Source organism: Maylandia zebra, linkage group LG4 (assembly GCF_041146795.1).
Source record: "Maylandia zebra isolate NMK-2024a linkage group LG4, Mzebra_GT3a, whole genome shotgun sequence".
NCBI classification, from domain to species: Eukaryota; Metazoa; Chordata; class Actinopteri; order Cichliformes; family Cichlidae; genus Maylandia; species Maylandia zebra.
In genome coordinates this window covers 8,518,257-8,531,221 of record NC_135170.1, presented here as the reverse complement: position 1 = coordinate 8,531,221, position 12,965 = coordinate 8,518,257, and the positions used below count along the sequence as shown (strand labels likewise).

Here is a 12,965-nt window from a genome sequence, read left to right as displayed (position 1 = left end):
ATGTGTGTGTGTCTGACACAGACAAACTCAAGGTATGTGAGAACACTGTCCTGACATCTGAGCTCAAACTGAGTCTTTCATTGTTTCATCTCCAGTGTTTGGCATACTCAGAAAAACACACGGGTTGAGGGGACACTGGTTAGAAAAGACCACTTGTAGTGGATTAAATACATTTCCACTGTAGCTGCCAGATGTTTACAATATTTGTTCTACTTTTCATACCCAGCTAAAGATCGCAAGCATCCCTTCTGGTCAACAGTGTGTTGCAGAGCCTATTGCCCATGACGTGGAGCACCATGTGATCTCTACAGACTCATTCACAGGTGAGTCCCTGCTTGAGTAAGCACTACCTGTTAAACCCTGGGGTCTTGCAAAGCACTATGCCTCCATGTCTTGTGTTCTCTTCTACAGACAGAGAATTAAGAGCAGAGTGTCAGTCATCTAGACCTACAGCAGACAACTCTGAGCATGAGGTTAGCATGGATTCATCTGTTTACTAAAGATTGTATCAATGTGTAGTTTGGTAAATAGTGTGGTTTGTAAAGATCATGTTTATCAATTGATTACAATTATACTGCATGTGCAGTCTTTAAATCATTGTAAGTACAGGTAGTCATCATTTAACATTGCATTTCCCTCTCAACATCATTTGGGTGTTTTAAGGTTTGACTGAGAGTGTCCCTCTTGATCAGATGGACACTGTACCATTGATGCTTGTTCATCTTTGCATCTTTTTAGGTGCATTCTGTTGGAGGTCAGCGTGGCACTTCTTCTCTGAAAGAGTTAATTGGTGAAGTTGGTGTCCAGTATCAGGAGTTGTCACCCCAAGCGTTCTCAGAAGAACTTACCAGTGGTCAGTTTTGAGTAAATGTTGTTAACTTCTGGCAATGCATGACATGCCTGAAGGTTTGCTGCATGAAAAATGTGCCAGTATTGGGACATTTCTGATGATTCTATAGTGTCTTGATGGATATTTTGAGTAGAATTGTAACAGTCAGGGATGTGAATTGATTGCGTTATGCGTAGATGTGTTTTTTTTGACTTAACGAAAGTCAAGCACTGAATCTCCTTGTGTTCCCTTGTACAGAGAGCAAATCGAAAGAGGTGCCACAATCATCCAGAGCTGTGCCTAACGACTCTGCTTGTGAGGTGAGTTGAAATTGACCTTTGTTTTAAAATTGACCAATGGTTAGAAGTGTTATGGTGTTTACATGAAACTCCATTTTGAGTATTTTAGCAAACATCTGGCAGCGGTGGTGGAAATGTCCTCTATTTAGAACAGGAGGTCTTTTCTAACCACAGTGTCCCCTTAACAAGTGTGTTTTACTGAGTGGCCACACACTGGAGGTGAAACAGTGAAAGCATCAGTTTGAGCTCGGATGTCATTATGAGGCTGATGGCCAGTGTCCTTGAAAACCTTGGGTTTTTCTGTGTCAGACATATACATGCACCTTTTACTCACAGTCACTTTAGCTTCTTAGTATTGTCTTACTTTGGCTTCACTTAACTAGGTAAGGGTTAATCACTCTGTTTCCTTGCAGTTAGGGTGAGAGTTAGAACTGTATTTAACTGAAGGTGAAACAGAAAATGCTTAACTATGTGTGTGTGTCTGACACAGACAAACTCAAGGTATGTGAGAACACTGTCCTGACATCTGAGCTCAAACTGAGTCTTTCATTGTTTCATCTCCAGTGTTTGGCATACTCAGAAAAACACACGGGTTGAGGGGACACTGGTTAGAAAAGACCACTTGTAGTGGATTAAATACATTTCCACTGTAGCTGCCAGATGTTTACAATATTTGTTCTACTTTTCATACCCAGCTAAAGATCGCAAGCATCCCTTCTGGTCAACAGTGTGTTGCAGAGCCTATTGCCCATGACGTGGAGCACCATGTGATCTCTACAGACTCATTCACAGGTGAGTCCCTGCTTGAGTAAGCACTACCTGTTAAACCCTGGGGTCTTGCAAAGCACTATGCCTCCATGTCTTGTGTTCTCTTCTACAGACAGAGAATTAAGAGCAGAGTGTCAGTCATCTAGACCTACAGCAGACAACTCTGAGCATGAGGTTAGCATGGATTCATCTGTTTACTAAAGATTGTATCAATGTGTAGTTTGGTAAATAGTGTGGTTTGTAAAGATCATGTTTATCAATTGATTACAATTATACTGCATGTGCAGTCTTTAAATCATTGTAAGTACAGGTAGTCATCATTTAACATTGCATTTCCCTCTCAACATCATTTGGGTGTTTTAAGGTTTGACTGAGAGTGTCCCTCTTGATCAGATGGACACTGTACCATTGATGCTTGTTCATCTTTGCATCTTTTTAGGTGCATTCTGTTGGAGGTCAGCGTGGCACTTCTTCTCTGAAAGAGTTAATTGGTGAAGTTGGTGTCCAGTATCAGGAGTTGTCACCCCAAGCGTTCTCAGAAGAACTTACCAGTGGTCAGTTTTGAGTAAATGTTGTTAACTTCTGGCAATGCATGACATGCCTGAAGGTTTGCTGCATGAAAAATGTGCCAGTATTGGGACATTTCTGATGATTCTATAGTGTCTTGATGGATATTTTGAGTAGAATTGTAACAGTCAGGGATGTGAATTGATTGCGTTATGCGTAGATGTGTTTTTTTTGACTTAACGAAAGTCAAGCACTGAATCTCCTTATGTTCCCTTGTACAGAGAGCAAATCGAAAGAGGTGCCACAATCATCCAGAGCTGTGCCTAACGACTCTGCTTGTGAGGTGAGTTGAAATTGACCTTTGTTTTAAAATTGACCAATGGTTAGAAGTGTTATGGTGTTTACATGAAACTCCATTTTGAGTATTTTAGCAAACATCTGGCAGCGGTGGTGGAAATGTCCTCTATTTAGAACAGGAGGTCTTTTCTAACCACAGTGTCCCCTTAACAAGTGTGTTTTACTGAGTGGCCACACACTGGAGGTGAAACAGTGAAAGCATCAGTTTGAGCTCGGATGTCATTATGAGGCTGATGGCCAGTGTCCTTGTAAACCTTGGGTTTTTCTGTGTCAGACATATACATGCACCTTTTACTCACAGTCACTTTAGCTTCTTAGTATTTTACTTTTGCTTCATCTAAATAGATTCCCCTCTCTCTAACTCACAAATCTCAGGAATTGAATAGATATGCTTCACTATTTTATCTAAAAAGTAACTCCTATCTCCCTTTCAATCTCTCCTGAAGGATTGGTAGAAAATATGTAAAATGGTCAAACATTATTTTTAATTCGTCATAAAATATTTGGGTAACAATGTTTTATGTTTCATTTCATGTTTTTAATTTTTTCCAGTGTACAATTCATAGGCTGGTATTTGAATCGGTGAAACTTGACAAATGCGGGATATGCCATTCACCTTTGACAGCTATCAGATGGCACGGTCTAAGATGCAAGCGTAAGTGTATTATTTATCTTGTGTTAATTAATGCATTTTTTCACTATACCATAAGTTACCATGAGTCAGGTCTACATTTTCATATGTAAAGAATAAAAAAAATCACTTCAAAGTTTTATCAATTCAAACCATTGCAATGATACACAGTGTAATGGCAGATACTATCACATATCATGCATTTGAGTTTGTCTGCTTAGTGTGGCAGAGAACAGAGAACATACTGTAATAATGTATATTGCCCTCTTACTCTTTGTTGATTAGACTGTTGAACTTTACAACTTTAAATCTTTGTTTCACTCTTTCAACATCAAGCTCATATAAGCTAAATAAGCATCTCACCGCGCGCAAGGCATGCCGGTCCGGGTCAAGGGTCACGACTACCCAGCGTGCATCGTAAACAGTAAACACTGCCGCGTGTGATAGCGATATTGAATATTTTGAGCGTCCTAAAGTCAATGTTTTAAAAGAATTTGGTACGAAACGGGGATACAGTGCTGCTGGGAAGAGAAAGAAAGAATTCGTGGCCCTCGCTTGGGCGTTTTCACTACAAAAAGCCCCTATAGTTTTAACAAAACAGCAGGAGTGGGAGGCTATGCTACCTTGGATATAAGTCTCTGCTCGAGATCGAGACTGACAGTTGTCAGATGACAATTCCAGATCCCTTAGAGCTGAGGGAAGGTTGGTACAATGAATCAACAGCTGCAAATAAACTTTCACTTTCAAAGCCTCATATTCGGAGCCATCAGCCTCTGTGGTGCCCGGAGACGCTCGTGCGGGGTTTGGCCACTGACGTCTGGCAACCCTGGCACAGCACTTCCCCGTAGGCCTATATCCATGGATGTATTAAAAGAACCAAGCCTATATCTGACGGAGAAGTATAATTCAGCCTTTACATCGTGGGTAGTGGTGTACTCTGACCCGGCCGCGTCGTGCATGCGTACTGACAATGCTGATTTAGCTTATTTGTGATGTTACAATGCAAAAACCACAGTTCCTGATTTGATCTGTTATATAAAGATAAAGCAAAATGCACAAATGTTTAATTATATTTAAGAGAGTATCAACATGTATGAAGTAAACTGCCCTCAAGTCTGTTTGTCATTCTGTAATTACACATATACACACAAACTTGGAAGATGATGTTTGATGATAATAAACCCTTTGAGTAAACATTGCATCAAACTTGCAAACTTCTTACAATGTCAATATAGGAAGCCCAATAAGGTACTGGGTCTGATTAATCCAGACCTATTCCAATAGATCAATCAGGCAATTTGGAATACAAATGCTTGATGGTGTCTCTACACATTTTCAATGACTTTTTAGTAGAAGTCCTTTTCATCTCAATCCTTATTAATTAATGTAGGATAAACATTTTAGCTTTTCTGTTTCTCATTAGATCGTATGTATGTATGTCTGTCTGTCTGTCTGTCTGTCTGTCAATTAGTCTGTTTTTAAAATAACAATGTTTTATATCTCAAATCTGATGAAAAAATTTATTATTAGGATGATTCAGTATATCATATTCATAAGTTTAAAATGTGTCTTAAACTTAAAAAAAAAAATCTGCTTTTTATTCTGAATTATGCGTTGGTTTTAAATTCACTTTATGCTTGTTTATATTTAGTGGTCTTCGTGAATATAATTTGTGATGTGTGGGATCGCTACTTTTTAAATTATAACTTAATGAATCATCGGTTGTTGTCTAATGCTGTGGTTTCTTTGTATTTGTAGAATGCCGTTGTGTGTGGCATAAGATCTGCCTCCAGACATCTTCAGAAGACTGGGATATGTCCGACGTAAGTGTACAGTGAAATTCAACCTGGAAAGACTCAGATACGGAGAAAGAATTAGACATGCTTTATTGAACATTAAATATTTGGCGGTCAGACCCCGGCGGGAAAACTGTTGATAAAAGCATTGCTGATTGAAGTAGGAGGTCTTCCCCTGGGGTCTGGACACTGGTGGTGGTATGGAGGCAGGGGGCAAGCATGGGGGTGCAGGGGTGGTGGAGGGATGCGAAAACGCTGAGAGGCCGAGCTATGGGTGAAAGAGCTTAAATGCCCGGATGCTGAATGGAGGCATAGGTGCGAGGGAGCTCCGGATTGGCTGCGCCGGAGTGAGCAGCTGAAGGGAGTTGAGATGATGATGATGATGATGGAGATGATGTGCAGGTGTTTCTCCCAGGTTGAATTTACGCAGGCTTCATTATAATATAGTTAATATTGACGTAGATGCAGTTCGTGAAGATTGCCACATGTTGCTTACTCTTCCTTTTTCTTTCATCACAAAATTATAAGGATAATCAGTTTTGTAAGTGTTGTCTCAGATAGAGAATTGAAAGCAGAGAGATTTTGGACTGGATAGAGTGTAGAAGTTATGTGAGAGAGGCCAGAAATAAACACATTGTAAAAATATTACTTAGATTTTATTATAATCCTTTGTAAAAAAAACAAACAAAAAAAAAAACAGTTTCATACAATCTAGTCTCAAAGGTTTTACAAATTTTGATCTGTGGGGGTCATTGTGGGAGGGGCTCCGGGACCAGGTTAGGGCTGGTGTCTTAGTTTTTTTTGTTTTGTGTTTGTTTTTTTTGTTAATGTCATTGTTCAAAAAATATAAATTGGATATTAGAAATGGGACAAATATCAAAAAAGTACTGAATCGATCACAGATTGCAAATTGATCAAGCAGAATCAAAATACTTGCACAAAATACATATCTGCTGCACATTTTCTTCTTTAAATCAGGAGGTATTTCTTAGTACTTTTAAGACATCTAGAGACTTTGGTTTACGTCCCGAGCTCTGTGACGTGAACAATTTAGCATTTATCCTTCCCATGTTTATTTCTGTTATTTAATCTATGCTGTATCTACGAACAGGGTGATGTCTCATCTGATGAAGAATACATCCCAAATTCTGCATCAGATTCAGAAAGCTCAGGAACAGAGTTGTCTATTGAGTTACCTGGACCATCAAAAAACTCCCATGCTGCTAGCATGCCTGATTTATGCGTTACTTTTGCTGAAAAAGAACAGACCATGGATGTTAAGAACAACTTTGAGCACATTTTGAATGATCTTGAAACTACTGATGATCTTCATCCCGACCAAGAACCAGACAGCTCAGAGTCATGCCAGCAGAAAACAAAAGATGCATGTAGCGAAAAGAGTACTGTGGATATTAGCCAAAATGAATCCCCAACCAAGTCAACAAAATTAATCAAAAGCACAGTCAATTTTTGTTTTGTGTGTGGAAAACCTCAAACAAAATTTGCACGTCATCTGGAGACGCATGTAAATGAAAATGCTGAAGTCGCCCAGGTGCTTCAGTTACCCAAATCATCAAAGGACAGAAAAGTTCATCTTGAAAGGTTACGAAACCTTGGTAACTTCAAGCACAACTCTGCTGTTAAAACCACAGGATCAGGTTGTCTTAAAGTGAAAAGGATCTCAAAAAAGAGCAGCAGCAGCGCTGAGACATACGAGTACTGCTTATACTGTAAGGGTATGATATCCAGAAAAGAAGTTTCTCGGCATATGAAAAGATGTGCTTTAAGACCAGAGAATAATGCTGAAGAGAAGCTGAAAGATAGAGTCTTTGGTATAGCATCTACTCAATCCACAATGTCTCAGCCAATTTCAAGTGAACTCTACTCAGTACTGGGCAAGATGCACAAGGATGATGTGTCTAGTGCAATAAGGAATGATCATTATATTATGCAGTTGGCTCAGTCTCTTTTTAATAAGCATGGAAGTGACAGATCAAAGCATGAGTATATAAGACAGAAAGTAAGGGAACTTGGGAGATTACTTGTGACTTTGCGTCACACAACAAGAATCCATAATATGGAAGAGGCAATAAAACCAGCCAACTTCTTTATTCTTACTAATGCTGTCAAGAGAGTTTCAGGTTTTGATACTGAAACCAGCACATTCAAAGCCCCAAGTTTGGCCCTGAAGCTTGGACATTCTCTCAGAAAAATAAGTGATATTATCATGTGTCGTGCTCTCATGGAAGAGGATCAAGAGGCGATCGATTCAATCAGGAGGTTTCACACACTTCATGAAACAAAGTGGTCTGAATTAGTTTCCCATTCAGCCTTATCAAACCTGAGTGAGGCAAAATACAACAAGGTCGACAGCCTTCCACTGACCAGAGATGTTCAGAAGCTGCAGTTATATCTTGGTCAGCAAGTGGAATCAGCTAGGGAGAAACTAGGTGATAACCCAACAGCAGGAACTTATGCAGCACTAGCAAAGGTGATCCTTTGTCAAGTGATTTTGTTCAATAGGAGGAGGGAAGGTGAAGTAGCACGTATGACTGTCAAAAATTTTGAAGATCGTGACATGTCCAAACTAAACGATGACATCAGCTCTGGGCTTACAGAAGTTGAGAAAAGGCTTTGTCAACAGTTTGCCAGAGTGGAACTGAAGGGGAAAAAAGGACGAAAGGTGGCTGTGATCCTGACTTCTGATATGACCGATAACCTGTCACTCCTCGTTAGTAAGAGGAAAGAGTGCGGGGTATCTGAAAACAATATGTACCTTTTCGCCATTCCTTGTAGTGATGGTCACTACAGAGGGCAGTTTGGTCAGTTTGCAGATGCTTGCGGAGCTGAACATCCTCAGAACCTCAGATCAACTAACCTTCGCAAACAGATTGCCACGATAAGCCAAGTCATGAACTTGAAAGATAATGAACTAGACCAGCTGGCCGATTTCCTCGGCCATGACATTAGGGTCCATAGAGAATACTATCGACTGCCCCAATCAACAATTCAGCTGGCTAAGATCTCCAAGTTGCTCATGGCCATGGAGAAGGGAACTGTGAAGGATATTCAAGGAAAAACTCTGGATGAAATTGGTGGTATGCATGGTTTATATGTTGTTAAATCGGCTTGGTGTTTGTGAATATGGTTGGTCTAATAACATTTTTTCAATTTTATAGATGACATAGATGGGATGGCTACTGGATCACAGCAACTCCCTGATGCTTCCACATTGCGAGGTACTGAAATTATTGTATTCTGTGTTATAGACTTTGTAGTTGTATTGATAAAATATTTAAAATTTACATTTTTATATATTTAGATAATGTTATTGCAGTTCTGTTTGTACTTTGCTGTGTAAGTATTTGCTATTTTGCATGTTCTCCCACTGTAGCTTGCTATCGCCAGTGTGTGAATGTGTGTGTGAATGGGTGAATGACTGAATGTAGTGTAAAGCGCTTTGGGGTCCTATGGACTAGAAAAAGCGCTATACAAATGCAGGCCATTTATACAAATGCAGGCCATTTACTTAGAAATCATGGAGGGATCTGAAATTTTCAGCGTTGGTACATGTCCACTGTGAGAGACAGAATCTAAAAGAAAATTCCGGAAATCACAATGTATGATTTTATTAAAATATTTTTGTATATTACTGCTTAAAATAAGTATTTGAACACTTGCTTATCATGCAGATTTCTGACCCTCAAAGACCTGTTATTCTGCTTTTAAACAGTCCAACTACACTCTGCTCATGATTCTAATTTAGCAGCACCTGTTTGATGCCGTTAGCTTTCATAAAGACACATGTGCACCCCACAATCTGTCAAAAGTGTTGCAGCAACATGAGTAAAACCAAAGAGCTGTCCAACGACACAAGAGACAAAACTTTAGACCTTCACAAAGCTGGAAAGGGCTCCAGAGCCACTGCCAAGCAGCTCGGTGCGCGACAGTGCGCGTGCACGCATGTGCGTGTGCGCGATGGAGCGCGTGCAGGTGACTGTGTGTACCCTCTGCAAGACTCCTGCAGGCGCCCCTGAATGGAAGAGGCTAATGTCTTCCTCGGACTGGAGCCCCACGTAAGATCTCAGCTCGTGGGGTGTCAGTGATCCTAAGAAAGGTGAAGAATCAGCCCAGAACTACACGGGACGAGCTGGTCAATGACCTGAAGAGAGCTGGGACCACCGTTGGCAAGGCTACTATCAGTAATACACTGAGACGTCATGGTTTAAAATCATTCATCACACTGAAGGTTCCCCTTCTTAAGCCAACCCATGTCCAGGCCCGTCTGAAGTTTGCCAGGGACCATCTGGATGATCCAGAGTCATGGGAGAAAGTCCTGTGGTCCGATGAGACCAAAATAAAACTTTTTGGTCTAAACTCCATTGTTGGGGTTTGGAGGAAGAAGAAGGATGAGTCTCATCCCAATAATACCATCCTACAGTGAAGCATGAGGGTGGAAACATCATGCTCTGGGCTGTTTTTCTGCACGGGGGACAGGACCACTGCACTGTATTAAGGAGAAGATAAACAGGGACATGGATTGTGAGATTTTGGGCCAAAACGTCCTTCCCTCAGTCAGAGCATTGAAGATGGGTTCTGGCTGGGTCTTTCAACAAGACAAAGACCTGAAGCACTCAGCCAGGAAAACCAAGGAGTGGCTCCGTAAGAGGCATTTCAAGGTTCTGGAGTGGCCTCACTAGTCTCCAGACCTCAGTCCAATAGAAAATCTGTGGATGGAGTTAAAAGTCTGTGTTGGCCCAAAACATGACAGATCTACAGAAGATCTGTGTGGAGGAGTGGGTCAAAAGACCTTCTGCAATGTGTGCAAACCTGGTGAAGAACTACAGGAACTGTTTGGCTGCTGTAATTGTTAACAAAGGCAATATTAATATAGTTTGACTCAAGTGTTCAAATACTTATTTTACAAAGAAATATACAAAAAACTTGTTATAAAATCATACAATGTGATTTCCGGAATTTTATTTTAGATTATGTCTCTCACAGTGGACATGTAGCTATGATGAAAAGTTCAGACCCTTCCATGATTTCTAAGTGGGAGAACTCGCAAATTAGCAGGGTGTTCAAATACTCATTTCCTCATTCATATATATATATATATATATATATATATATATATATATATATATATATATATATATATATATATATATATATATATATATATATATATATATATATATATATATATATATGTATGTATATATACACACATATATATATATATATATGTATGTGTATGTGTGTATATATATATATATACACACATATACACATATATATATATATATATATATATATATATATATATATATATATATGTATGTGTATATGTATATGTATATATATATGTATATATATATATGTATATGTATATATATATGTATATATGTATATGTATATATATATGTATATGTATATATATATGTATATATATATGTATATATATATATATATATATATGTGTGTATATATATATATATATGTGTGTATATATATATATATATGTGTGTATATATATATATATATGTGTGTATATATATATATATATGTGTGTATATATATATATGTGTGTATATATATATATGTGTGTATATATATATGTATATATATATATGTGTGTGTATATGTATATATATATATGTGTGTGTATATGTATATATATATGTGTAAATAAAATAAAAATTTTTTTTATTTTTTTGCTAGAAAAATCTATCAATGACAATGAAGAAATATTAACTTCTGTGACTTCTGATTTGCCTCACTTCTCCGAGACTGCAGCTCAAGGTACATTTTCAATGCTGTACTCAAAGTTTGCCCAACATATCTTAGGTAATGAGCTGGGATCTGTGAGTTAGTCCTGTTCAGAGACAAATCCAGTGAAATGTGCAGTAACGTATTTTAACAGCGCACATCACGTATGATAAAGATGCTCTCTTGTTTCATTAATGCCACTTGCATCTCTGTTTTTCATTGCATTAAAAATGAAATCAGACTTTACTATTAACACTACTATGCTGATTACGATAACCTGGGATTGTGAATAGAACAATATTACTAACCATCAGTACATTTTTACATGGTCGATTGTTAGTTGTTCCATTCCTAATTGTGACACTAATGCTTTATGACTAGTATTTTGATGCTTCATCAGTTTTGGCCAAGCAAAATTTGGCCTGTGCAAAATCTACATCATTTCCCAGTAAACTTATTACCCAAGGTATTGTTGACTTCATCCAGTTCAGCAGCATTGCCATGTGTATAGTTAGTATAATAGAACTGGCTGTCACTGTCCCCTCTGTGCCCATGGTGTTTGATTGGTAGGCAGAAAGCCTCTTTAAGCCCATACATTTATACTGTGCAATATTTTTTAGATGACCAGGGGAATGATGCCTGTGTGACTTCTGGTTCACCTCCTGTCCCTGACTCAGTTACTAAAGGTATGATATAAATCAGATGCCATGTCCATCACTAGGCACTATGTGCAGTCAACACCAACATCATGTGGTTAGACATTATATAACATATAAAGAAGCTGAATGTATTTTGTGCTTACCAAGCAGTGTGATGAACTATCATGTTAATGAAAACAATCAAACTTTAAATTTTATCAGGTCTACAGTCTATTTATTATCACACACAATTTGTTTAGACAAGTACCAGCTTGTTTTCACAGTTTTGAACACCATCTCTACCTACAAGTGCATCTCACATGATCTTTTTAAACTTCAAATTTGTTTTGTTTTATTGAACAGGTTTATGTGTTTCATCAAGGCGGTGTGTGAAGAGACCATGGTCTGAGGAGGAGATAGGAGCGGTGATGAAACATATGAAGCCTTTTATTGAAAACGGTATCACTGTCACCAACCAGCAGTGTCTGAAGTGCAAAGAAAAGGAACAACCTATCTTGGAGACGAGATCTATTCAAAACATTCGAGATTTTGTGCGCAACAGAGGACTGGCCTTTAAAAAAAATAAATAAATGTTAAACACTAAATGCACTTTTTGACAGTCTGAGCCTTTACCTTTCTGGGCCTGATTTCAAGGTTAGTGTTCTCCGTTCAAAAAGTATGTAGTTGACTTCACTGTGCTCACAGGCAGTGTTTTGTTTTGATGTGTGGTTAGCCTGAGTCTTTTAATGCCAGGATTCACTTTTATTTTCCTTCAATAATTGTTACAATGCTGTCCTTTTAAGGAATTGATTATTGAGTTGGTTATATTAAATATAATTCAGTAATTCAACAAATGTGTTGTGTGTTGATATAAGTCTTATGTATAAGTCATGGTGTCAGCCCGACTCACCCCTGGTGTGCAAAGGTGCTGTTTTATTGGTCAGCCACTCAGTGCCAGTTTCTTCAGGACAATGAAAAACTCTATAATACATAGTTTGTTCTAGTTGATGCAAGCACTGTTGTGTTATGGTCACCGGTTCGATCCCTGGGCTCTCTGTCCTGGTCGTTGTGTCCTTGGGCAAGACACTTTACCCTACTTGCCTACTGGTGTTGGCCAGAGGGGCCGATGGCGCGATATGGCAGCCTGGCCTCTGTCAGTCTGTCCCAGGGCAGCTGTGGCTACAACTGTAGCTGCCTCCACCAGTGTGTGAATGTGAGAGTGAATGAATAGTGGAATTGTAAAGCGCTTTGGGTGCCTAGAAAAGCGCTATATAAATCCAATCCATTATTATTATTATTATTATTATTATTATGCTTCTAGTTGTTTTAATGACACTTTGACCACCTGTTAGTAGATCACAACAGATA

At 38.7% G+C, this 12,965-nt stretch overlaps 1 protein-coding gene across 1 annotated transcript in view; it reads left to right on the top strand.

Moving 5' to 3' along the window:
- Window positions 1–12,605, top strand: part of LOC143418322 (uncharacterized) — a 30,421-nt gene extending 17,816 nt beyond the window's left edge. Inside the window, exons 17-26 of the mRNA XM_076882947.1 lie at window positions 227–323; window positions 412–473; window positions 739–853; window positions 1,088–1,149; window positions 1,824–1,920; window positions 2,009–2,070; window positions 2,336–2,450; window positions 2,685–2,746; window positions 11,580–11,645; window positions 11,961–12,605. Coding sequence (XP_076739062.1) covers window positions 227–323; window positions 412–473; window positions 739–853; window positions 1,088–1,149; window positions 1,824–1,920; window positions 2,009–2,070; window positions 2,336–2,450; window positions 2,685–2,746; window positions 11,580–11,606 — 699 coding nt within the window. The 3' untranslated portion in view covers window positions 11,607–11,645; window positions 11,961–12,605. The remainder of the gene's footprint in view (window positions 1–226; window positions 324–411; window positions 474–738; window positions 854–1,087; window positions 1,150–1,823; window positions 1,921–2,008; window positions 2,071–2,335; window positions 2,451–2,684; window positions 2,747–11,579; window positions 11,646–11,960) is intronic.
- The last annotated feature ends 360 nt before the right edge of the window (window positions 12,606–12,965 follow it).